The 27,518-nt window shown below is 38.2% G+C and overlaps 1 protein-coding gene across 3 annotated transcripts; it reads left to right on the top strand.

Moving 5' to 3' along the window:
* Nucleotides 1-334: 334 nt before the first annotated feature.
* On the top strand, nt 335-26,781 carry HNRNPR (heterogeneous nuclear ribonucleoprotein R). Of its 3 annotated transcripts, none has more exons than XM_054802775.1 (11): nt 335-467; nt 6,873-7,038; nt 9,341-9,459; nt 9,879-9,986; nt 10,675-10,788; nt 18,023-18,199; nt 20,809-20,944; nt 22,031-22,236; nt 22,916-23,065; nt 25,174-25,295; nt 25,488-26,781. In XM_054802775.1, the coding sequence occupies exons 1-11, from the start codon at nt 393-395 to the stop codon at nt 26,098-26,100; spliced, it is 1,986 nt and encodes a 661-aa protein (XP_054658750.1). In that variant the 5' UTR covers nt 335-392; the 3' UTR covers nt 26,101-26,781. The 3 variants fall into 3 exon arrangements, with proteins under 3 accessions (XP_054658750.1, XP_054658751.1, XP_054658749.1); XM_054802774.1 differs by having other exon boundaries at nt 347-467; nt 6,870-7,038; XM_054802776.1 differs by lacking the exon at nt 6,873-7,038 and having other exon boundaries at nt 344-467.
* The last annotated feature ends 737 nt before the right edge of the window (nt 26,782-27,518 follow it).

Here is a 27,518-nt window from a genome sequence, read left to right on the forward strand (position 1 = left end):
GCGCGGGCCCGCTCCCCTCAGGCGGAGGAGTCAGCACCGGCTCTGACCAGCCGCAGGGGCGGTGCCCGCCCTCGCGCCGTACGGGAGGGGAGGGATGAGGAGGGGCGGAGACGGCTCCGTACACTTCCTTTGTTCGGAGGCTGCGGGCGGCGCTGCCCCTTTAAATCCCCCCAGCTCCGACCCTACCGGCGCGCCGGGTTGAAGGCGCTGCGCGATTGGTTGTAGCGCCTCTCGCTTATTGGTCTTCGGGAGGATCGGTGTGTCCCGCCTTCTATGTCTCATAGGCGTTGCCGGCTGCTTGTCGGGAGCGTGAGTTCCTGAGTGGGTGAAGCAGTGGTCCCTGGAAACAGTTCCGGGAAACCCCGCGTGTTGCCGGGGTCGCGCCGCCGTCCATGAGGAGAAGGAGGAGCGCGCGCCATTTGCCGTCGCTGCTTGGGCCCGAGCTGCGCCGCGCAGGCCCCGCTCCGGTGAGTCGCCGGGAGGGGCCAGGGGCGTCGGGGGGCCCCCTCGCGCGGAGGGGGGGGGCGGGGGGACGCTCCGCGGCTGGCGGTAAGGGCTCCCGCGTAGGCCCCGCGGCGGGGCGGGCAGCCGCGGGCTCCGGGTAGGCCCGGCGGAGGCGGGCCCGGGGCGCTCGCGCCGTGTCGGAGAGCGGGGCGGGGGCGTCGCTGGGTGCCGGCCGCCGCGTGTCCGCTCTGCGGGCCGCCGTGGGGCGGGTGGGCCGCCGCGCGCGGGAGCTGGCGCCGGGGAGCGGCCCGGGGGCGGGCCCTGCGGCCTGGCGGGGGGGTAGGGCGGCACGGCCCGGGCTCTGCATGGGGAGGGAGCCGCGGCCGCGGGCTGAGGCTGCCCCTGCTCCGCCCGCCCATGCGGATTAGGCGTGCGTGTGGCGCGGAGCCGGGACGCGCTCTTCTCGTGGTGCCGCTGCGAGGGGTCCCCTCCCGGCGCTGCGGAGCTGTAATGCTGCAGCGGTTCAGGCGCCCCGGTAGGCAGCGGCCGCTGTCCGCTCTGCGGTGTGCCTGTGGGGACTGGAGAAAGCTTTCAGCAGAAAACGCATCGCTGTTGCAGCGCGCTCCAAAATCTTGAGTAGCGTATGTGCTGATAGAGCCGGCTGCAGGGAGGGAGAAGTGCGCTGCAGCTACCCACAGCTCTCAGGTTCGCACTTAATACTTTGGTTGAGAGAGTAACACCTGTCAAATGCTCCGGAGAAATTCTCCAGAATTTTGTTGCTAAGACGTTGTTTTTCTCAAACGATCTCTTGCTGCAGGCTTTTGCTAGATTTTGGAAAGTTTTACTTAAATACATCATCATTACTATTATTTTTAAAATGAGGCTCTAGTTATTGAGTCTTAGCAGCCTTGTTATCTGTCAGTTTTTGAGCGTGGCTAATTATGTACTTAAGTTATACCGAACTACTCTTTTTGAAAAAGTTGATTCTATTCCTCTTCCCCCATGTACTGCACTAAAGAATCCCGCCACGAGTGATGTGTATGTGCTGCGGAGGATATTGATGCTTATAAAGCTTTTTTCTTTTTTTTTTCCTTTGAGATTATACTTTGTATAACTGAATCTTTTACATGTTTTCTAAAAGTAAAGGTAATCCAACCAGAATTCTGCATTTTACAATGTAATTTTTTTATATATGCAAACTGTGGTGTTTGCAAACAGTCTGCTTGATAATTTTATATCCTAGAAACTGTATTTCCCATGAGTACTTAATATCCTTACCTTTCAGTTTTTCTATCTAGATGTGAACACTGTTGGAATAATATTTGAGCCTCCCACTAACACTCAGCTTATTAATTTTGTCAAAAAAAAAAAAAGCAGTGCTTCCTGCGTTCTTAGGCTAAGATCTGAAAAACTCTTTGAGGATGAATTTGTCAGAACAAAGCTCACTTTTGTCGAAGTGTTGCTTTGAACTGGAGTGCCACAAATGTTGTTCTATACAATCCAACCAACCAGATGAGCTATGAATGGCCAACTCCAGTTAGAAATGAGCATGTACAGACTTTCTAGGTCAGGTTAGCAAAACGTAGTAGCTGCTGGTGCAGTCAGTGCTATATTATAATGGGACTGATGTGCACCTTGCTAGCCTGTTGTAAAGTTATCTCTTGATAATACTTGTGTAGATACTGAAGCATAGTTTCTGTATGGGCTGTGCTAGTTGCTTGCTTAGCATCATGACAGAAGTTCTCAGATTTTTTCATTCCATGGGGTTATGGAGTGGGAAGGGCTGAGAACTCTGTGCTGGCGGGGAGAGGGTGCTACCTATGCTTTGTTGTAAAGGTAGTCTGCAACTGAAATGCTGGTATGGAGGCTTGGTAAAGGTCTTCAGGGTGTGATAACTTTGAAAGAAGTCTTCTTGTAATTCATTATAATAAAGACTTAGGATATCATAATTAAGCTATTAAAAGGTACTTTCTGTGATTAAATAAGCTATGGTAGAGAAGAAATGGCTATAATGCCTTTGTGTAAAAAATAAAGGGATGTGCCAGTAATGTTTGTGAACAAGTGAGGCTTTAATAAACCACCAGTTCAGTCTTTTAATGCGAGTTCTTATCTTCCCCTCACTGATGTGTTTCTTATTTTCCTGTTTTGACAAGAAGCTTCTTGAAAGTGCAAGACGTAACTTTACAGGGACTACACTTGTTTTCTTGTGGTTTATTTAAAAAAAAAAAAATAAATACCCCAAACGCAAAACCAAGCAACCAAAAAAACCCCCAAGCCCAAGAAACCTTCACCTCAGTGCTATTTTTAATGTAGTATAACTTAAGTGCTTGACACAGATAATATGTTGGATAGAAAGGATAGTAACATAAGCAAGTTGAATGACTTTGGTGCAGATTTTTTATGTACGAGTTAGTTATGCTTCCTGTGCACCTGAGCTAAACAAGTTTCTCCATGAAATCAGAAGTTATGTAGCAGAAGGCTGAAAATGGTATTGATGGATAATCACTGTGAAGTTGGTTATGGTAGTTTGAGAGATTGTCCCTTGCCAGAAATTGCCATTCCTGCTCATTTAAGCTGTTACTAAGCATGTTTTGAGCTAACTAGACTGTGAATTTATAATTAATTGGATGGAGTTATACTTAGATAGTCTGTGGGAGGCAACCTCTGTCAGAGGCATGGTATAAGATACAGGGAATAGTAACATCATGGCTGTTTAACCAGTGATTGTCAGATTGAGGCTGAGATCAAGTTTCTGTTTTCAAGATGCCATAGGCTATCAGGCTCAGGTGTGTGGGTTTTTTTTTTTCCCTAGCAAAGTTACTATTTGAGTCATTTGAGTTATTAAACATGAAAATGAAGGTTGTTTCTGGGTGATTTAGAAGCACCTGTAGTTTTAACCTCCTACTTGTCATATGAATAGAGCTTAAGAAAGGGACTAGTCACTTGGCAAATTAATCTTTTGAGATGTAGGAATTCTAGGTGAAAGTGGATGGCTAAAAACATGTTCTATGTCATTAAGTATTCATGGTCTTCAGAAAAACATTGTTGGCAACAACAGTGTGAAGTTTGAACCAAGACAATCCTCCCCTTCCCCGCATACGTAATTCTGAGGTGGTGATGCTAGGTAACCTTTCAGGCACCAGTGGAAATTCTCCTCGCCTATGTAAAGTTGCCCCCAGTGTGTATTTATTACTGCTGTTCATTTGGTAAGCACTTTTTTGTGTATGCTATTTTAAATTCATCCATTTCTGCATGTTTTAAAAACAAATACATATACCACACATACTAATATGCATAATCCTTTACTTATAATCTTTTCAATTCAGCCAATCTCCCTCTTTTCTAGATATTTGAGTTACTTAAGGCAGATGAAAAACTTGAGTGCATGCGGGTGCTCATCTGTGTGGCCTGGCCTGTCACAGACTGAGTCACGTGGACATGCTGTACATGCAAACATAGATATCACTCCTCTTTCTTTTATATGCTTTTAATATTTTTTTAAAGAGAACAAAAATGTTAATAAAATCACTGTGTGTTTTCCTTACTGATAAAATTCAGTTAATATTTTTCTTGATAGCTACATCTAGCATATGTTATCTAGACGGAGAGCTAAACAATTTTTTTTCAGCTGTGACTTTCACCCACATGTTTCTGCTGAACTCAGAGTGCAGATTCAGTATTGTAAGAGATGTAATTTTGCTTGTTGGTGATCATTCAGGAAGAAAAATCAGTCTTATCTCAGATTTCAGGCCAAGTTCGCACAGCCAGTAGGGAACCTATTACTGTAACTGAAAAGAAATATATTCTTCTGGATGCTGTTGGGACCTGAATATTTTGACAGCTATGTCACTTCCAAAATTTTCCAGCATAGATTTCTTTAAGAAAGTCTTTTAAATTAAGTTTGTGTGGCAGGAAATAGCTAAAATTTGAACATCCAAACTGAACTTTTCTGGCTGGTGAACATGCATTGCATTTGACTTACGTACTTTAATGAGGATGCTAATTCTTAAGCAAAAATTAACTATACGGCTAGTGAATTAAAGTGCGAAGACTTAATTTACATTGTCTAAAAGCATACTTGAAAAAGCATTTGATCAGTTGTGGTACTATGTAGTAATCTGATACTTAGTGGTTGGATATTACTCCACATGCTGGCGTATGTTTGTTATGAAGGTAGATACCTTTTCATGTTGTTAGGCTGCAAATCTTGCCTGTCAGAAGTTTGAGTTACTGAACTGCAGATGAGGTGTTTCTGCCTGGACACAGGATAGCTGTCAACATTTTGTTCAGTTATAGGGAACACTGAGAACAGTGCCAAACCTCTGGGTATGTGACACTTGAAAGCTATTCTGGGTTCACAAAAAATAATGTACGGGAGCATCACCATAAGCCACTGAAGTTTAGAAGGTACTTGTAATTGTTTCAAATAACTTTTCTATATTTATGTATTGGCTTAGTCTCACAGTTCTCGGTGGTTGGGTTTTTTTTTTGTGTGTGTATAGAGAAGACAATATATGTGTAAGTAACTGATTTTATAAGGCAGTAAAAAGGTGGGGAAAAAAACCCTAAACCCCCAAACCCTCTGTATATCTTTTTTGTGTATACCATCTTAGAATTTTTGACAAGAGGAATTTAGAATGATACTGTACCCAAAGCATTTTTAGTTTAACTAAACCCTCTCTGCCCTGCACTGTGTCAAATTTGAGATCTCACAGAGGCTATCTAGCAAGCAGACATCTAGATGATTTTTGTTTTCCATGATTTTTGTAATGTATAGAAACTTCATGTTCAGTTAGTGTTTTGAGAGTTCAGTTAATACTTGTAATGATAGGTAAGCATTATTGTAGTTGTTGTCTTTCGCTTCTGTAACTAGGCTATAGTCGTGGCTGGTTTTAAGTAAACTGAATTGGTTAGAAAGCAATTTCTCTGTCAAGTAACAGAACGTACGTGTGTATATATATACATGTGCTATGTAGCTGTGAAAAACTTCCTTTCTTTTTCTCACTAATTGCATAAAGAAGTGGCATCTGACAGAGAAACAATGTGAGATGGCATTACATCTTTCTAAAATTGCCCTTCAAGTCAAGACAGCTTTAGTAAAATTACTACTTTTCTGTCAGAAGAAAAATTATTTGTTTTCTTTGCTCAAGCTTGCAAATCTTCATAGGATATCTTCCAAAAAGTTCATGAGCCATAGTCTAGAAGGGATGGGTGCACAAGTGACTGTTAGGGGTGTGGTTATGTTTGGAGACTCATTTTACAGCATAGTAAATAGCTTGAGGCTTCAGTGTTTTTTAAAAAAACAAACTTGTTCTTGAATCATCTTCATACCTGTATTCCAGTACTTAATTGCATTGCTCTGACCACGCTGCATATGTCTATCTGGTTATCATTTCACTGCTGATCATCAACTTCTTCCCTATCTTTTAAAGCCCGGAGTTCATTTCATTTCTGAACTTAACAGGTGATCATCCTAACGTTCTCTGCTGGGTAGTTGAATTGTCTCTAGTCAGCCTTTTTATTTGCGAGTACTAAATATCAGCTGGCTGGCTAATTGAGAAATTGAAACTGTTTTTAATGAATTGGGCAAAGCCCACTGGAATTGTCTGAGAAGACAGTTGTGCATTTTTCAGTGCACATATTTGGAATCAGTTTGTTAATTCTGAAAGCAAGTCTTTTGATGAATATAAGAACTGAAGATGCTGCAGTCATGGCTTCCTTTTAAACCAATAAGTTATACATTAAGAAAAGTTGCTGTGATTTGTAGAGCTCCTCTTTATGTAAAACTGAAAGAACGGAAACAGTTCAGTTGCAGCTTCAAATTATAATGTGCGTTAGAGTGCAATTTTTCTTTCTTTATCCTTACTAAGTTCTGACAGTGTCATGAGAAAGTGTTTGGCTAGTCTTATGCAGCATGTTGGATTTGAAGGAAGACATGGCAACAAGCCAAGAAAGTGAAAATTAGCAAATAAGTATTGACATTTTTATACATTAAGCTACCCTGCAGGGTTATGTGTTCACTAAATTTTAAACAATTGTTTTAAAAGTAGAGGAATGGGAAATGAAAATAGCACTAGCTCTTCTGATTCTTCGTTGTAGGATGTTATCGTATCCCAGTACATTTTAGTTGCTATGGTAACCAGTTAACTTACTGACAATCAGCAGATAAAGTTTAGACATCGTTATGTACATGAAGTACATTTTTTTAAAAAAAATATGTAAATTCTTCCATGTACATTTTCCACAGTATTAAGGGTTGTACTTTCTTTTGAAACTTAGACCAGCTGCATCCAAAAAGTATTAAATAAAACTTTTGATACAGGTCATTTGCAGCATGTATACAAATTAGTTTAGATAAATCATGCATTGTCCTACAAACTAGTTATTTCTGGCTTATTGTAATATAGCTCCTGAATTTTTTCCAGCAGCATAATAAAATGGCTAATCAGGTGAATGGTAATGCGGTACAGTTAAAAGAAGAGGAAGAACCAATGGATACTTCCAGTGTAACTCACACAGAACACTACAAGACACTGATAGAGGCAGGCCTCCCACAGAAGGTGGCAGAGAGACTTGATGAAATATTTCAGACAGGTATAATATGCATTTCTTGTTTCTGACTGGTTATGAAAGTGAGGGCATACCATTTTCAAATTTTTATAGATTAAGGTTTAAAAATTCATTGTTTTTGATCTGTGTAGCTCTGAATGTTTTGCTACTTTGAATTCCCTAAAGGCAAATTGGGTTTGACATTGACTAATTTCTTGACACATCCTTAGTGTTGTATGTGATATCTTAGTTGCTTTAGGGCACAGAGCATTAGTTTCTTAGACGTTGTCAAATAAAGATGTATGTTTGAGCATACTAAACTGTACATTTTTTTTTTTCTTCAATCCAAATCATCATTTTGCTTTTACTTTTCTACTGTCAACTCCTCACAGTGATTCTTAAACACTCAAAGGCTGGATAGGTAACTTAGTGAGGGAAGCAACTAGCTTGTCTTGCCTGGGACTACATTTGAATTGAGTCTGCCTGTGGATTTTTTGTTCTCTCTAGTTTTGAGTGGACAGTTTAATCCATGTTGGTTATTACACTGAAATGTTCAGTTTGACACTAACTGCTTTTCAACAAAGTTGAGGACTAAGCTATCTAGCAAATCGAATAATACGTTGCTGGTAGCAAGTGGTCTTTGCAACTTCTAGAGAGGTTTCTTTATATACAAAGGTTTTTCTATTTTGTTTTTGTAACCCCCTTATTATTTTGTCCTGTAGACAGAGGCTTCCTTTTTCTCTTTAGAGTGCGTTCTGTGAACAGATTTACAAGAAGCAGTAGAAATGCTCTATGCGCTGATCTTGAATGCCTTGGTGGCAATATGACAGTTTTTGTTGAAAAGAGTCAAAATTCCACTGATCAAGTGAAGGCAGTTCAAAAACCATACCTGACCAATCTTCAGTATGATACTCTGGCTCACGTGGATGATGTCTTTTGGAAGTTGTTCATAGTGAGCTTTCATCAAGCCTTTACCAGCTTTTATTAGCTTTAGACATGCACTTTCTAACTGTGGGTCACAATGATGTGCACTTGATGGTTTGAGACAAGGTGTAAATGCCTGGGCAGAGGAACTTGTGGGGCTCTAACACGTGTTGCAGTTAGGTTGTGTTGTGAGGAGTTCTCAAGGGATTTAAAAGCTTTTCAGCCCAGAAGCTGACTACCTAGTATAATTCCACTGCATGAGTAACCTGAAAACATTTATTCACACTTCCTTAATGCCACTGAAGATTTTCGCATTGTGCAGGGGTTTGTCAGTGAAGCAAACTACTTTTGACACCCGAGCTAAATTTGGGGTTGAACTTCGGGATTTTTAATCTGCTGAGGTGTTATATGAAAGATACAGGTGCCTTCCAATATGCAGGATCACTTCTGAAATGTAGTCCTTGGGCTTGGCACTACAGTGCATTTTTGAAATCAAGTAGCATTTAAATAATCTGTGTACTTTGAAGATCAAGCTGTTGCAGAGTGTGTGGAGTTCTTGGTACTGTCCTAAATTTTGCTGTGTAGTTTAAAAAGTGCAAATCTTAGTCTGTACTTCTCATGCTCCACAGTTTATGCAAGTGCATTACAAAAGGAAAGAAATAACCTGTAAAGATTCTTAAACACAAAAAGTGCTTCAGAACTGGTCCAATGTTTCTTGGGGGAGTCTGTACCTGTAAAATTAACATTAGCCTTTTTGGGTACATAGCAGGGCTCGAAGTAATACTTTTTGATTTCTGGCTCTTGAACTGCATAGAGCAACAAAATGAGTAAAAAAAAAATAAAATTAGGCATATAGGAAGTCCACTGATTTTTGCTTTTTCAAGTTGGAGGAAAGAGTGAACAAACCATTCTACTTCCTAATATTTTGTGGGGTAGAGCTTCATAAGTATTTGATCATCAGTTAGGTAGCTCCTTTTTCATGTACAATAGGATACCTGTAATGTTCACATGTCAGCTTACTCTAGAGCAGCTCCATTCAAAAGAAGGAAGTGTGAAACTTAAAACAAAAGACAAACAAACAAAATCCAAATTATTACAAGTGAGCCAGAGTTCACTATTTCAAATCCTGGTGTGTAATACTGCTTTTATGCAGCAGATTGGATTCCTGAATGTTAGAAAACTGTTACACATGGGGTGTAATCTTGCACGTCAGTTAGTGCTTAGGTATATACATTTTAATTTAACTTTTTTCATTGTTGTACTCATGTTCTTTCATATACTTGTGTAGGAATATGTAATTATATTAAATGTATAATTCTGTTGCTATGGAACGTAACTTTTTGATTTTAAAAGCAAACTGCATAGTTCTTAGTTTGTATGAAATTCAATAGAAATCTGTAACTTCTTTATCTTTAACTTTTAGGGTTGGTAGCTTATGTCGATCTTGATGAAAGAGCAATTGATGCTCTTAGGGAATTTAATGAAGAAGGAGCCCTCTCTGTATTACAGCAGTTTAAAGAAAGTGACCTGTCGCATGTACAGGTAAGGTGAGAGCTCCAGGAATGTGAGCGCATAAGTATAAATAGTGTTCTGGCGCTATTGGCAGGAGAGTCATAATTTAGAAATTCATTAATGTTGCTGTATTCTAACATTTCAAACCCAAATCACAAGCCTGTTAAAAACTACCTTAAATGTGTAGGTATTTGAGCAAAAGCTCCCAGATAATAAAAATGAGCGTGCTATTGAGAAAATAAGGTAAAAATACTACCTGGAATCTGAAGATTTCTTCAGTCTCACAAGTTTGATCAATTAATTGTTAGATTTTTCTAAAGGATTCTTTTGACATTTTGTTCATTGCATGGGCTTGATATAGTGACCTCATGGTATCAAGTGTAAGATTCAGTGGATTCCCAGGGCTTTTCATACGCACAATTGAATTATTTTGTAAATTGTATCTGCAGAACAAAAGTGCATTTTTATGTGGAGTTATGAAGACCTACAGGCAAAGAGAGAAACAAGGCAGCAAAGTACAGGAATCAACGAAGGGACCAGATGAAGCAAAGATTAAGGTAACATTTAGAAAATACTGATTATTATGTACTACCCAATATAGTACCTGTACACAGACTGAAGTAATTTTGGATGTACATAAGCATCAATACTACCTGGATTCACACTTCAAGAAATGTATGTGTGATAGAGATTGAAAAGAGAGAGTGCTTGTTTGAAATGCAGATCTTCCTGCTTACACAATTGTTAAAATGCATGCACTTAATGTTACGTAAGGTCTATGAAAAAAATTGTATCTATTTAAGAATTGTCTTAGTTGTCCTTTTAATATAAAAGCTTTCACACACTCATAAAATTACTTTGAGACTGATTGGACATTTCAACAAGGTATTAGATTATTATGAAAGTCTTCTGTTGGGCAAAAACCTAAGTACACAATGGGTGAAAAGAATTGCCTAGTGTTCTGGAGTTATTGTGGTATTACATATAAGAAGGAAAATAAGGGAAAAGAAAAAGATTTCTTTCCAGTGGCCTTGTAGTGTAAAACAAATGTTGCTGGTTTTGATGGTGGTGTTTTAAACCCCCAAAATAACAGGGTTTTTTTTTGTAGGTTCTGTCTGTATATGCCTTGTTATCAAATGTGGCAAGGAGCAGATAAGGAAATACTTATCTAAGGACAGTTTTTTATTCTTTATTCTTTTACCCACTATCCCCTCCCCCAATAACAAATGTGACAATTTTTTTCAGGCTTTGCTAGAGAGGACTGGTTACACTTTGGATGTAACTACAGGACAGAGGAAATATGGGGGCCCTCCTCCAGATACTGTATATTCTGGTGTTCAGCCTGGTATTGGAACGGAGGTTAGTATGTACAGACTAATCTGATATTTTGTATGTTTGTGCAAACTGATAAGAAGTACTTGAAAATAAATATTACAAGTGAAAGTTTAAAGTATTGTGGAGGAAAGTACTCTTCTATGTTTGTGTGTCTTAATCAGTCTTTCTTACTCTTCCGTATTCTGCAAAAGACAGGATAATAGGTTGGGGGGGAAAGCAGGTGGAATATGCTAGGAGATGCTATGTAAAATTTCTCAGAATGTAAAATAGATCATAAAATTGTCAAAATTTATGTTCCACCCTAAAGCTTTATGGTCCATTGCTTAAAAAGTGAACAATGTGGTTATTAGCTATGTAGATAGGTAGAAGTGTGACTCAAAGGTATTTGACTGTTTGCAACATAAATGGAATTTAAGTGACAGTAGCAAGGGTTATTTTATGCAATGTGCTGTAAGTGAAAAAGACTTGGCTATTGTATAAAGATACATACAAAGTTTTGAAGAGAACAACTGGGATTAGCAATTATTAAGGAATTGTTTATTTGCTTTTCTTTCAATCTATATGAAAACATCTTTGACACTTGCATGGACTGATAGTGAAACTACCACACTGAAAGAGTCCATGTAGCTTGTTTCCTTCTGTAAATTTTTGCATTTCTGCATTCAGAAAGGTGGCTTAGAAGTTGATAAACAACTTAGTGGTGTTGCCAGGGTGGTTATGTGAAGGCATAAAGTGTTACTTAATTGCCCCATGCCTCATTGACATTAGGAAGCATTTCTTTACCAGGAGGGTGGTCAAACCCTGGAACAGGCTTCCTAGAGAGGTGGTCGATGCCCCAAACCTGTCAGTGTTTGAGAGGCATTTGGACAATGCCCTTAATAACATGCTTTAACTTCTCATCAGGCAGTTGGACTAGACGGTCGTTGTAGTGTTTTATCCTATCGGTAATGATTAGAAAGCCACAGGAAAGCCATAAAGTTTGCTGTGCTTTAATATTATTAAGAGTATGTTTTTTATACTTTTAAGTTTTCTGAAGCTTGTTAGAACAGGTAACTTGTGGAAACTCCCTTAAGATAAGAACATAGATGCTTCTGCCATGAATCAGCATTAGAGGCTGTAGCCAAACCCAGCCAACTAGTTATAGAAACCATACCTCTACCAAATCAATTTATTGCTGGCATTTTGTAGGATTTAAAGACTGATTACTCCTTTGGACATGCTGCTTGGTTTGACTGGTTGAGCTGCTGAACACCTTGCTGAAACTGGTGTATGCTTTATTCAGTTTAGTCTTTAGCTCTTCCTGTTGAGCTCTAAGGCGTAGTAATCAACAATTTAAACATGATCTTATGATTTGGTAGACTAGGCAGAGCATGTTTGACCACAAGTGACTTGAGATTATTGTGGCACTTTTTTTTCACAGAATGAGGTGGGTGGTTTTTTGTTTGGTTTGTTTTTTTTCCCTTAAGCTTTTGAGAACTGCTTCTCTCTTGTCCTCAACAGTTCTGGTTATATAGGAGTGCAGATGCCTCTTTTCTAATATTGTGGGTAAAGGTATGAAAAAACACAAAATGTATCCCTTTGGATTGTGGCAGTAAATCTTTTGTGTTTGAAACTTTGTTTAAATAATTCTGAAGCTCTCATAGCTTGTGCCAGCTCAGATACCTTGATGCCAGAGCTGTCACTGATGTCAGTAATGGCAAACTTCTGTTTTTTAGGGATACTCCAGTACTGTTACATATTTCGAGAAGATACATACTAGATAGTTTCCCCTGAGATGTATCAGATCTTTCTACTGTAAATATTTGTACACCAACTAATTTGTCTTTTTAAAACATAAAGTGGAATCCATAACATGTTAACTGTAGAATCATAGAATGGTTTGGGTTGGAAGGGACCTCAAAGACCATCTAGTTCCAACCCCCCACCATGGGCAGGGACACCCTCCATTAGACCGGGTTGCCCAAAGCCTGCAGCTTTAACTCTCTTTCAATATGTACTTGAACATTGTGCAGTAAAACTAAAATATTGATAAATAATCTTAGGGATGCTCAGCATGTTGAACATTCACAAATTGTCACTGTGAACACTTTGCTGAAAGGATTATGTGGGAGAAGCTGTCCAATGTATTTTTTCAAGTGGGTGGTCTTTAAGAGCAGCTGGATCTTTTTGGAATGTGATTCTGTAATAAAGACAAAGTAGTTACAGCTGTGCAGAAGCTTGGAGGAGAAAATAATTGCAATAGGATTTGATATTAAACTTGAGTATTCATTTTATTTAAGGATTTGCTGCTCCAATGTAAATAATTTTGCTTATAATGAGGTCACATGATGTTGATACTTGGAGACATTTAAGGGAGTGTTTATTGGATGAGAATGGAAGCAATTATTTGGGTGTTTCTCTCCTTATACTGGCTTTGTCATTTGCATCTGCAAACATTGATAACTGCTTATCCTCAAGGGGCTTGTACAGTGCTTCTTTGTTCTGCTTAATATTTCTAAGATCTTTTTTCCTCTGCTTTTTCTTGCCTCTTGTTACACCAGCTGTTCTTAAAGATGGTCGGAAGGGTTTTAAAGATTCAGCCCCCTGCTCCCCCCCCAAAGGGCAAAGTCTAGTCAGTAAGCACATCAGGAAATTCAAGGTCATGATTGAACCCGTGCATTTTGCTAGCAAGCTATCAGCAAACTTCAGTTTGGTTATGAAAATGCTTGAACTGTGTATTTTCTTGCTTACCTATTCTGCAAGGCTTTGGTCCCTAGCAAGTTGTTCTGTAGTTTATTCTAACCACTTTGAATACTCTCAGTCACGCTGTTGTGACTAGTCTTTGACACAGGAGTTCTTCTGGAGATTCTTCTATAAGACATCAGATTAGATTTAAGAAAATGGTCAACTTCTTGAATGTCTTTCAGTTTATAGATTATTTCTGCATCCTTTGAGATGCTGAAGCTTTTGTGTATACACAAGATGCTTGGAAGATGCTTAGAAGCATCACAGTAGGGATGATTTCTAAAGGGAATATTCATATTCCATGATGAAGAATAAATTTCTTGGCAGGGAGAAATAATTAGAATGGGTCCTTGAACTGAAAGATAGTAACTGATGATTTGCATAGTTTATCAAGCTCTGTCTAGGTATGCTTGCTCTATGCTAATTGTATCTTATCATTTTACTAAAGTGTATATGCAAGAAATGTGGAAAAAAATTTCTTTTTGTATTCTTAAATGACTTTTTTCTTTTTACACAAAACTACTTTAAGTTATCTTATTGTGGTTTGAAATAAACCAGTTGTTCAGCAACATTGGAGGACGCATAGACAGTAGTAACATCTACATAGCAATTTCAGTAACTTTTGAAGTAAAGTGCAGACAAGACAAGGAAGGAAAATGTTATAAATATTTCATTAAATTCAGTCACAGCAATTAGGAGTTTAAGTGTATAAGGAACAAAAGGAATTTTAGTCATAAGTCCACAACTAGTCAGGGATGATGAAGCTTTCATGCAAAGACGACAAGCATTCAGTATTTCAGTTGGATGATGCTGGATGGAAAATTCAACATCATATCTGTAGTATCTGCATTTGTGGGTTGAGCTGTATTTGCTAAGCAGGTTAAAATACATAGTTTTCACTCCTGATCTTCAGTCTGCTGACTGAGGAACTTTTAGTTGTTAAATTTGGGAAAACTGAAGGATCATTATTTTATATATATTTATTTTTCCTTCTTTTTTCTTTAGAGTAGGGTAAAAAAAAAAACCCAACCAACAAAACAACTGACATGAATATGGCCTACCCAGATTAATGTTACACCAAAAAATTAAGGAGGTGGTTGATGTGGTACTTGATTTCCATCCTTTACTTTTGGTGTAAATGAATATAATACAATTTAAGACATGATTTACCTGTTTTTCAACTGTAAAATACCAGCCCTTTACTCCACTATAACAGGGATAGGGGGAAAGCACTTTTCAAACTTAGCACAGTGCAGCTAGCATGAAGAAAGTAATTGACTTAAGTCTGTACTGATTGCTGAATTGGTTTCAGTTTTATTGAGGGAGTATCTAGATAAAGTAAGTTCTACTCCTAGAAGTTTCGAGATGCTTCTATTTCAGTGTTTTTCAGTGATGTGAAGTAAAAACTTGAAAATTCTGTAAATAGATTATTTGCCCTCAATGTGCTACCTATATAACAGTTTAGACTGTATAACAAGGAGGAATTGCTACATGTCCTCTTCAGAGCTGAAATTTATTGGATAAGTATATGATAAACATAATCTTTGAATGTTATCAAAAAATGTAAAATTACTTTTAGCTCTGTGAATGTTAAGTTGGTATTGCATCTGCTCATCTGTGGGTGCATGGTCAGAATTTGTAACAAAAAGGCAGAGAAGGGTTGTGAGGTTAACCCGCAATCTGGAGAATGTTGTTACCAGAGATGTTGGGGCAATTTAAACTGCTTTTGTCTGTAACAAATTGAATGGGAAGAATCAGATACTGTAATAACTCTAACTTAAGAAGCAATGGTATAATAAACTCAGCAGGAGTTGAACTAGACAAAGCTCATGCTGGATTTAGTACACAAATGGAATGTTGCTTTTGCACTGGAAGAACTGTGGGGGTTCAAAGGTTTTTGCACTGTGCCAGAATTTTTTTCTACTTCCATTTTTTTTTTTTAAATGAAGATTTTGATTTGGATGAGGTGAAGCAGTCGTGTGGCCTACATTTAATTAACACTTAAATCTGGCATTTGGGAAGGATCAACTGCAAAGCACACGAAAAGCTCTATTGAAAGGAGAGGGGTTTTGAAGAAGCTCCTGCTGTGCTGCAGTACGCTTCTATTAGATTGCGATGACAACAGAAGAGGCTCAGTTTTGAAATAACTAAAGGACGCATCATCTAGAGTGCATAAGTAGATTGCACCCCTCTGTAAAGTTGTTCATGAAACGGAAATTGAATTTTTCCTAGTTAAGACTTTTCATAATTGATCTTCTAAAACAGTAATAAGGAAGAAGTAAAATACAGTACTTTGTATAGGTCCTTTAGGAAGCAAATGTGGAAAAAGTAAGTCTAATGGTCAGTAATTCTAACAAAGGCCTAGAAGTGATGCAGTTGCATCCTACCTAGACAAGATCTCAAGATTTCGTATTGTTTCACTGATCTTGCTTTAGTGGGGAGGTTGGAGTAGATGATCTCCAGGGGTCCATTCCACCCCCTACCATTCTGTGATAATGCTGGTTTCCAGTTTTTCCATAGTACTCTTGTTGTGGAACTAAAAAATGAAACAAGACATCTGATTTTTACATTCTTTGGTATTTCAGCAACTTTATTCGAGCTTATCAACATATCTAAAAAAAGTTATTGCATGTTTCTTCTGACCCTTGCAAGATGTTCACCTGGTGTTTGTGATGTCTAGTATTGATCTTGTAGTTCATTAACATACTAAGTTTACAGGCTCAGAGCAAATTCATTGACATGTGAATTACTCCCACAGAGTTATGTAGTCCTTCCGATATAGATGGAAGTTACTCTAGAATATAGGTCAGATATGAAGGTATTCAAATTAAATCCTTAATTCTGTTTCTCATACTAGCTCCTTAAGTGTATTACCTGAACTGTAGTAGCAGTCTTGTGGAATTGTCGGTGGTCTAAAGTTTGTAGAGAGTGAGCCGAAGAGACTGGAAAGAAAGGAGGAAGCAGAAGCTTTCAGGATGGTAAATCTTTGGTAAATAGCTGGAAAAGTAGACTTTGTTTTTTGGATTAGGGTTTTGTCTCAAGTCTTCTGTTCTGGTGTGTCACCTTCAGTTTCTGCTGGAAACAGTGGCATCTGAAACAAAAATTTTAATGTAAACTTTTTACATTTGACTGACTTAATTACAGCTTGTGGAGAGTTCAATTGACAGTTTCACTGTCTTAGTAGCAAGTTGGAGTTCCTGTCTTGTGCATTTCTATGATAATACCAGTTTTTTTGTCTTTAAAAGCTGTACATGGGTTTTGGAATGAAATGTTCTAGGTAATGACAATAGAAATACCTATCTGTAGGGATTTCAAAGCTTTTCAGGGAGATGAGGGGAAAGCCATGGCTCTGCCATTAAATTTTCACTCAGTATGATAAATCCATTCCTTTTTTCCCCAATAGCAAATAAATCATGGTCAGTTGGCATTCACACTAAACTGAGGGAAGCTAAGCTAAGTGAAAGAAATGTTCTGGGAACTGAAATTCAGGAATATCTGTGTAACATAAAGAAACATTTAAAGGCTCTGGTATTCCCTTCGAGGAAAATAATTAGTGTTCCACATTTTTTAAATCAGAGTTGTCATGCACTCTTCACAGGTTTGTTCATATCAATGTTTACATGGGCATTCTGACCATCTTTAGTTTTGGAATTATCTGCTAAGCCTTCAGTACCAGATATCCCTATGACAAAGCATTGCCTGGATGGAAAAGGTTGACTCCTAGCTTTTTTTACTAAAAAAAATATTTGAAGTTAAAATGAATAGAATTTGATCTTAATTGGTGGTTGAAATGTTTTGCTTGTAGTAGCAATTCAGAGATTCTGAGAATTCAGAGGAGAGCTGCAGTGATTAAACAATTTGAGACGGAAGCTTTTTAGGGAGATCTCAGCTGAAGAGATTGAACTCCTTAACAAAACTTTACCAAAGTTTATGGTCATCGCTCTACATAAGGAACAAAAAACCAAGGACTCCAGTTCTTGCAGAGAATATTAAAACATTCAGTTGGTGGAAGCTGAAATTAATACAGACTAGGAATAAGATTACAGTGTATATTGAAAGTGGAAAATGTGCACTGGGCAATTTAAGTATTTTTGTAGATTTTTTTTTTGTCTCTATAGCTTCCTAATGATGATTGGGCTACAGAATGATTTGAAAATTCTGCAAGAGCAAGGAAGTGCTTGGTCTGCTTTAATATAGGATACCCAACTAGATAGACTGTAAGGTCTTTATTTTTAATTGCCAAAATTATAACCAGGTAAGAACCATTCAGTGGTGGAAATTTACAACCTCTTCAATATAAATAACAAAACCAGGTTTTCCATATGTAAAACCTAGTACTAACAGTGGGAGGTTTAGTAGTAGGACGTAGGACACACAATAATGTTGGCAGCAGTGGAGGCTGCGGTGATGGCTACAGTGTTTCTCCTGTGATGGTTTATGCTGCAATGTACTTCCTTTCCCAGGAGCTCTCAAGTATTAAAAGTAAGTTTGGGTTTCTGAAAAAGCTTTGCTTAAGTGTCCTCTTCCTTTTTAGGTTTTTGTTGGTAAGATTCCCCGAGACTTGTATGAAGATGAATTGGTACCACTCTTTGAGAAAGCTGGTCCAATTTGGGATCTGCGCCTCATGATGGATCCTCTTTCTGGTCAAAACAGAGGTTACGCTTTCATTACTTTTTGTAGTAAAGATGCAGCACAGGAAGCAGTCAAATTGGTGAGTAACTTATTTTCAGACTAGACAAGATGATGTAAACAAGCATACATGTTGGTACTCCTCAGATAATGAAGTCTGAAGAGTTTCATTAAAGCATCCATTGACAGACTCAAAATATTACTTTCTTAAAAATTGCCTCCTGATTTGATTTGCTATATACAAGTCACGTTTTACTCTTAGGATCATAGTCTGCTAGAGTACTTGGGTTACCACAAGTGCTTACTTGATTACAGCTGGAAAATATATGCTTTAAGCTTCACTGTGTTTATCACCCTTCCTACAATCGAGCTAATTACAGGTGCTTTGTTTTGCTGCTGCTGTGGGGGAGGTCTCTGGCTTGGTGCTTGTTATGGTTCACAGTGGCCTTTAGTTATTTCCAATGGCAATCATGCAGTCAGCTCACTACTTGGAAAGCTGACTTGGCCTGCATCTGGATGGGTTGGCAACAGACACAGAGCAACCCCTAGAGAGTTAAAATGAGCAACAGCAGTCTGGTTGGGGCCCTGGTTCAGTTGGCCCTGCCTCTGCCTGGGAGGAGGAAGTAGAATTAGGCAGGTCAATGTGTATCTCCCAAGGTTTTGGATATGGCTATGGAGTACTACTTGTACTTTGAACCAAAACAGGTGAAATGCTTTATCTCATTTGCTTTTGCAGAATTCAGCTGCTCCTGTATGAAGAAGAGGGGGAAAACCTAATGATCTAGTTAAGTTGGGGGAAAAAAACTCCACCAAAACCTAGAGAAACTTAAGAAATTATTTTGTTGCATTATAAAGGCTTCAGGAGTTGTCATTGCCCCTAAATATTCCAGTGTTTGTTTTGTCAAATATTTTCATATATTTAAAAATAGTTGCAGTTGTTATGTTAGGCTCTTCCAGGACTGGGAATTTCATGTCCCTGCTTAGGCTGTTTTTTCCTTTCTAGAACCTACTTGCACATTTCCTGAAGGAGATGCCCAAAATATGTTTTTGCAATTCATTGCTTCTGGGTTTCAGTGTTTGAAGATGGTGGATATGAGTTACTGTCACTTATGAAGGAAAAATTGTTTTGAAACTTTTTTCTTTTTTTGATCAAGTTAGAGGTGCTCAGAGTTGTTACTTTAAATTTTTACTGACTGAGGGAGATGAAAGGGGAGATGCTAAAGTGACAGGAGATGTAGCAAGTGAGGTGCCACTGAGGGAAGAGTGACCTCCATACCTTGGATATTGCACCAAATAAGTGAATTTGTGTGAATATATTCCTAAAGTCCTGTAACTGGATTCTCTTCCCCCTACCTCTTCCACCCTACCATTATCAAGTTATGGAGCCAGCCTTGTATTTAGGTGAAATTTTTTCCACAGATTACTGGGGGAAAGGAAAATGGGGCAGACACATGTTAAATTTTGAGCTAATTAAACCTTGCTAATTTTCTTCTAAAAAAAAAAAAAATAAACTTGAATATTTGAAGTCTTGGTTTCTCTACACCAGGTGAGCCTTCTGCTTGTTTCAGCAGATACCAGAGGGAATGGGATTGCTTGTAGGTAAAATGGATTTGTAAAATAAGATATAATTTGAAAAGCAGATTCAGATTTTCATGGCACTGGAACAGAAAGTTTTATTTTGTTACAGATCACTGTTGTATGTGAAGCAAAATTCTGAAATGTGTTTGTCTTCCTTAGAGTGATCTTGTTTGATAACCTCTGGTACCTTAACAATGTTCTAGTTCTTTAATATGCAGAAGGTATTGCTCTGTCATCTGTATGGCTATTTCTCAGCCACGGTAAAAATGGCTGAAAACTTGCTTTAAAAGAATTGGATGAGATTTTCAGAAGCTGGCTGATGATCAAACATCCTCTTAGGTTGTGTTTGAAAATCCTACCTAAAACAAAGATGATGTCTATCTTGAATTGCTACTTTTTTTTTAAAGGTTGAACTCCTGTACCTTTAAGACCTGTTGGGAGTGTTGGTATTCAAAGTAATCCAACTGTGGGTACAAGCATGAAGCAGTGGGTTAATTTTTTTTTTTTTTTAAATGAGAAGTCTTATAACTTGACAGAAAAATTTATAGAATCCTAGTACTTACAAGGTCCAAAAAAATCCCTGCTGTGGGGGCGGGGGGAACAAGGTCACACACTGCTTTAGACTTTTGAGTATCTCACGGCAAATATGTTCAGTGTTTAAAAGCCATCGAAGTAGAAGAACTCATAGTATCTATAACGCTATGCATTTGCTTATTAATAACAGCAGCAATGACTGACATTGAGTCCCAGCACAGGAAGCAGTCACCAGTTGTCTAGAAAGATCTTTCCAGTCTGAGATAAACAGTAGGCGAATGAATTCACCCCATGGAATTTGTATCTGTTAGGTGTTGTTCCCTGTACATAAGTTTAATTGTAGCTTTCCATTCAGCAGAACTTCTGAAGTTTCTATGGAAAACCTAAGCTTGGCAATGTTCTTCCAAGTGAATGCTGATCCAAATACTGCAGTTCTAGTAATTATCTTAAAATGTGAATTAAATATGCTACGTATAAAAATAGTAGGTCGTGAAGAAAATAGCTGATTTTATGATTTTGGGGATCTTTTTATCCATATTATTGTGGATAAAGCAAATGAAAGGCTTTGTGTTTTCTCAGTGTGACAACTATGAAATACGTCCTGGGAAGCACCTTGGAGTATGCATCTCCGTGGCAAACAACAGGTTATTTGTTGGGTCAATTCCAAAGAACAAGACTAAGGAAAACATATTGGAAGAGTTCAGTAAAGTCACAGGTAAGACCTTCTTAATGAGTTTGTTACACTGATCCCAAAATACCATTCATTCTCTCTGTTTTGTAGGTCTAGTTATTTGACAGATGTGTTCAGCTATCACTTAAACTATTTCCAAGTTGGATTCCAAGTTTGTTTCTGGTAGAAATTTTATATATCAAATACATCTTATGGTAGAGTGTTATAAAAGAGCATCTGTTTTGCTGATTGTTAAATGAATGATGTCGCAGGTTTACAAACGAACTCATAAAAAGTGAAGGTCCTAATTCTGTTACCTGTTCTAGCTTCCTGTTGAAGGCTCTATAACTAGATCTACAGTAGATTCTGCTTTTACAACTGAGAGGTTTTTGTGGAGCTTCAAACCAAATGTATTGTTGAGGAATGATGGGGAGGAGGAAATACTAAAGCAGTTTAGAGGGGATGTTATTGTAGTTAAATAAGTTAATGACGGATTAATTTCTGTCCTCGTTCCTCAGTGTTGTTCCCCAATGTATGCAGCAAGTAGGAAGAAAAGAAGTCAGCTCACATTGGAAGGATGCTTCTGCTTTAAATAAGAGATTGAAATCTTGATCGCCTGCGCTTGTTACTGTAGGAGAGTTTTAACCTACTGCTTCTTTTTTAGGATTGCTATTTATAAGTACTTCAGGGAAGTGGTGAAAACAGAAGGTGAATATTCATTTAGTAATCTCCCCTCTTTTTGGGGGCATGTGGAAGAAATTCTTTCCAGCTTCCCCTGGAGGTGGGGAGATGCCATGTATTAATGCTGACTGCTTTTAAAAAAAAAATGTAAAAATGGTAAAAAAAAATACATGGAACTTACACTGTGTGAACTGTTCAGGTTAATGTTTTGCAGGGCCTAATTGCGAGGTAAGTTTTTTCTGGAGAATTTCACCTGATAGGTGACCTGTTTCTGGATAAATTGGATGGATATCTGTTGTTTGTTTTGCTTTTCTTGTGCTCCTTCCCCCTTTCAGGTGTTAAATTCAAAGGCTGTTTATTACAAAAAACAAGTAAGGGCATTTGGGTAGACTCTAGATTTATTTTTTTTTTCTTCCTTTTGAAGCTTAATACTAAAGACCTGTTTTTCAGAGGGTTTGGTGGATGTAATCTTGTATCATCAACCTGATGATAAAAAGAAGAATCGAGGATTCTGCTTCTTGGAGTATGAAGATCACAAGTCAGCAGCACAAGCTCGCCGCCGCTTGATGAGTGGGAAAGTAAAAGTCTGGGGAAATGTTGTGACAGTGGAATGGGCTGATCCAGTAGAGGAACCTGATCCAGAAGTCATGGCAAAGGTAAGTAAAAACTTACCTGGATGCTCTTATGCTTTGGGAGAAGTTTCTTTATGTCATAGTGACAGAGATTTGTTCCAGCTGAGCAGTGCTAGTTTTGAGGCACAAAAAGCATTTTGAGGGCATTTTTGTAGTAAGCCGTACAAACGGGCGTGATCTGAGCATTGCAAATCAGTTGCCTGTATAATATGTTAGGAACATGCTGTTGTAACCGACTGTTCACGTTATACTACTGGATTGGCACATCAGTCTGGTCATTATCTGCTTCTGGTGGTAATAAATGCAAGGTGAGTATTTTGTAAAACTATTTTCCAGAGAGAGATGAAGGTGAAGTTTAGTATAGGGAATGACATGCTCTCTATTCCTGCGTTTTGGGATGACTCTTTGCTGCTCTTGAAGTCTATTACTAAAATTTTACTGGGATTTGTAGCATCCCAGAAGCAGAAAATCAAAGTTGGATATCCTTCTGATCATGGAAGGGAACTATGGAAGCAGAGAAGTTGTAGAAACTTCATGCAGGTAACTAAAAGGCTTTTTTTTTTTTTTTTTTCCTCCTTTTTTAAACAGGTACAGAATTTGTAAGTTTACCCAACATTTTTTAATGCGGAGAAGGGAATATTATGTTCGTTTCCTTTGAGGTTTGACTTAGATAACGGCTTTCATTCTCAATTTTTTTCATCAGGTGAAAGTTTTATTTGTAAGAAACTTGGCCACTACTGTGACAGAAGAAATTCTTGAGAAATCCTTTTCTGAATTTGGAAAGCTGGAAAGAGTAAAGAAGTTGAAGGATTATGCTTTTGTTCATTTTGAGGACAGAGGTGCAGCAGTGAAGGTAGGTCGATTATTCTTTTCTAGCTAAATTGATGTGAGCAGTTTATTTTGTACAAATGGTTTTAAGAAATTTCTTTACAGTAAATATCTAAATAAGACAATTTGTAGAGCCCATTAAATAAGGTTCCCATTCTGAGAATTTTAACACTAATAATTTTGTTCCTATGATTTCAGTAGCTAGGAGGATGTGAAACTTGCAAAGGACAAAACTGTAGCAAGTTAACAAGTAGACTGGAAAGAGCTATAGACCAATGCAGGAGAGTCTAGAGAAGAGGAAAAAAAAAATCAACCTAGACAATTTTTCTGAGGAAACACTGACAGAAGGTATCAGTTGTCTCTCAAAGCCCCCTATTTAAAGGCTGTGTGTAGTTTTGGAGTGACAAAAGTATTGAATAGGAATTGCAAGGTAATTAAAAAAATGCAAAGGGGAGAAGAATGGCACTAGCAATGCCATTAACGCATTACCTATTTTTAACTCTAGAAGCTCCCTCGAGGGTTTCTTCTAAATGACTTCTTAAACATCAGAGGTCATTATTGTAAGCTTCAAAGGTGTCTTCCCTTGTATCTAAGAGCAGTTGAAAAGGTAATTAATCTCTGCTGTTTGCACTTCAGTGGATTGAATTCTATAGAAATTACTCCATCTGTTTTTCTTAAAGCCATAGTTTATTGGGGAAGGAGGGGAGGAAGTGTTTTGCACCTGGGAGTCTTGAGGATATGTGTATTGTATGTGGCTACATAGACCGTTCAAAGGCTCTTTACTCAACTTTATTAATCATTTTATGACCATTTAATTGCTTACAGTTTTCCTACCCACCAAAACAGGGTTTAGAATATTCCTGAGTTTGACTTTAGGATAAACGTCACTCATATTTAATGAAGCTGAAGTCAGTTTGGATAGGTTTAGACCATGTCCAAGAGAGGATAAGAGATTGTTAACAGAAAGGGTAAATCAGCAGTACCTCCTGACGTGTTTTATTGTAGTGTGTCTTTAAACACTCTCCAGTCCTTTCCCAGTAGACTTTACTTCTAAATGCTCTGTTAGATTTGAGCAACTGAAAACTTGTAGCAGATGAGAAAAGATTTATCAAATGCAGTACAGCAGAGCACCTCTAACATTCATCTTCTCTGAAACAAGCGGAATACTACCCTATCTGCCCCACGTGACTGATTTATGGCCACTAAATTGGTGTATGAAATTTGTGAGATATTTTTGTGTTTGGGTGTGGTGTTTGTATTTTTAAAGAAAGCATTATTATGATATTAATGCATGGAATTTGCTCATTGATTCCAGTGTCTACTTATTTTCATACCTTCTTTGAAGTAAATTGCCATGATCTCTAATGTTTTTGAGGCACGTAGCTCTACAGACGTGTACAGTCTTTGTTAATGCAAATATTAATACACAGAAATGTTAAATGCAAAGCAGTAAATTCACGTAAAGAATTGGGAGGTGTAGTCCTAATCATACTTTGTGTATGCATATTAAATTCTCTTTGTGCATGCACTTGATAATTACAAATTACACATTACTTTTCTGGAGGATTCTTGCCTCACTTTGAGATCACCAAGTTTCAGTAATTCCCCCCCCCCCAAGTACGTGTCCTCAGAAATACTTGATTTCCTCAGAGGCAGTCATGTAGCACATTCAACTAGCTAGGAAGCCCAAATACAAAAATACTCTTTTTCTCTTGTGTGCGTGCACTCTACCTGGTTTACAAGTACAGTGAGTGTTTGTGTCGGCGTGAGTAGTGAGAACTTCTGCCAATGTATTTCTGAAACAATTCTGGGCATATAGGAACATAAAAAGTGATGGTGTTATGTCTTTTTTTTTTTTTTTTTTTTAAGTAATGCTCAATATATTTTAATCTCGTTCTTTTACCTTATGATATAAAGAGTATTTTTTTCTTTAAATGCTGCTTCACTGTAACTGGTGAATAAAGTGGGACTTGAAAGAATAATAATTAACATTCTGTTTAAGTAGCACAGAAACAAAGCACGTGGCATAGTTCAGCCTGGAGCAGCACAACCATCTGGTTTCTTTCAGTAAATTATAGTTTCCTTTTGAATGGAAACAATTTTTTAGATGTTTCTCTTCTAATTTTTGTACAGGCTATGAATGAAATGAATGGGAAAGAGATAGAAGGGGAAGAAATTGAAATAGTGTTGGCAAAGCCACCGGATAAGAAAAGGAAAGAACGTCAGGCTGCCAGACAAGCCTCCAGAAGCACTGCGTGAGTATTCCTTCTTGCACTGCTGTAATAGTGCAGAATGAAGTTCTGCTGGAAAATGTGAGCTAGTTTAGAAGACCCTGAATGACTTTTCTTTTCTCCATGTATTGTATTGTTAATCAACAAGGGGAAATTTATATTTTATTTTGGGACACTTTTGAAGATAAATAATCGCATGTTTCTTTTTCTTAATAGGTATGAAGACTATTATTACTACCCTCCACCTCGCATGCCACCTCCTATTAGAGGCAGAGGCCGTGGAGGGAGAGGTGGATATGGCTATCCCCCAGATTACTATGGCTATGAAGATTATTACGATGATTATTATGGTTATGACTATCATGACTACCGTGGTGGCTATGAAGATCCCTATTACGGCTATGATGATGGCTATGCTATAAGAGGAAGAGGAGGAGGAGGAAGGGGTGGGAGAGGTGCCCCTCCTCCACCTAGGGGGCGGGGAGCACCACCACCAAGAGGTAGAGCTGGCTATTCACAGAGGGGGGCACCCATGGGACCGCCAAGAGGAGCCAGGGGTGGGAGAGGGGGTCCTGCACAGCAGCAGAGAGGACGTGGTGCTCGTGGAGCCAGGGGCAACCGTGGGGGCAACGTAGGAGGCAAGAGAAAGGCAGATGGGTACAACCAACCTGATTCCAAGCGCCGTCAGACCAACAACCAGCAGAACTGGGGCTCCCAACCCATCGCTCAACAGCCGCTCCAGCAAGGTGGTGACTATGCCGGTAACTATGGTTACAATAATGACAACCAGGAATTTTATCAGGATACTTATGGGCAACAGTGGAAGTAGACAAGTGAGGAGGGATTGAGAATATTGGAAACATAGAATTGGCTATAGCTCTACATCCTTCAAAACAAAATTGGCTTAACGTTTCATCCTTCAGTAGCGATTGGCTGCCATTTGTATTGGGCTGAAGAATCACTCTATTGTGTATATACTCGAGTCTCTTAGTTTTCTTTTTTCATAAACGCACTTGGACATTACTGGGCTCGCAGAATTCCTGAACTCCATATGGGGTTTCAATGCTTTTATCATTTTAGGCTTCATTTTAGCAGTTTAAAAGCAGGAATGGCACACTGTTCAATCATGATTTTGCAGAACCTCTGGTTTTGGACAGTTTCCTCAGTTTCCTTTTTTTTTTTTTTTTTTTTTTGGATTTGGGATAGACTACATAGGAGTATGCTGTACATAAAAGTAAAAGCTAGTGCTTTGTCTTAGTAGTTTTAAGAAATTACAACAAATTAAGTTTTCTTGTATTGAAAATAACATGATTGTATGTTTTGCATTCCTAGAAGTAGGTTAACTGTGTTTTTAAATTGTTATAACTTCACACCTTTTTGAAAATCTGCCCTACAAAATTTGTTTGGCTTAAAACGTCAAAGCCGTGGCAATTTGTTCCTTGATGTGATTGTATTTCCAATTTCTTGTTCATGTAAGATTTCAATAAAACTCAAAAATCTATTCAAAACATTACCTATTTCAAATTCAATTGTGTCCTAAAACATTATTTCATTGGTAATTCTTGCGAAAAACATTGTTTTCAAAGTATAACTGCCTATGTGAGTGATCAAATTCATGCAAAATTTCTTGTGCTTTCCAACATGTAGCACTGTGGACATCAGACTGAAAACTAGGAGAAATTACAGATAGCCCAAAGGGCACTCTTTGTTTAATTGCTGTTCAATAACTTACCAGCATCTAATTTTGAAAATTTTTTTCTTTTAAAAAGTGTTGAAATGTATCCAAACATTCATAGAGATCTAATTTAAATCTAATCTTCTAATGTAATGTGGAGAAGGAAGCAGAGCCTACAATGGTGTTAATTTTGTTCCTTTTTATTATGTACTGTGGAGTCCCTCTAGAGGCTATTCTGTTAGGATCCAGCCATATTGCACTATTCAGCGTACAAACACATAAGGAAATGGTTTTGATCTCAAGCATCTTAGTCTATTTTAAGATAATATTTGGCTAGGGATGAGAATTATAAATTAGGTGCTGTGGCATAGTAAACTAACTTCTTGCTACAGATAACAAACGTGCTCTCCATATTCTGCTCATTTCTGTCTTGATACTTTAATTTGATGTTCTGCCATGATGAACAATTTGCCTTAGAATTCTCATGCCTTGTAATAAAGGCTGACTTTAAAAAAAAAAAAAAAAGTATTATCTTTTGGGGGCATTACTAGCTACATTATTGGGGTATTATG

Source organism: Grus americana, chromosome 23 (assembly GCF_028858705.1).
Source record: "Grus americana isolate bGruAme1 chromosome 23, bGruAme1.mat, whole genome shotgun sequence".
In the NCBI taxonomy this organism is placed as follows: Eukaryota; Metazoa; Chordata; class Aves; order Gruiformes; family Gruidae; genus Grus; species Grus americana.

Coding starts and splice junctions, on each gene's coding strand:
- HNRNPR (XM_054802774.1), top strand. CDS start 393: ATGAGGAGAAGGAGGAGCGCGCGCCATTTGCCGTCGCTGCTTGGGCCC. Junction 9,460..9,878: donor GTGACCTGTCGCATGTACAG/GTAAGGTGAGAG, acceptor TTGTATCTGCAG/AACAAAAGTGCATTTTTATG. Junction 18,200..20,808: donor CACAGGAAGCAGTCAAATTG/GTGAGTAACTTA, acceptor GTGTTTTCTCAG/TGTGACAACTATGAAATACG.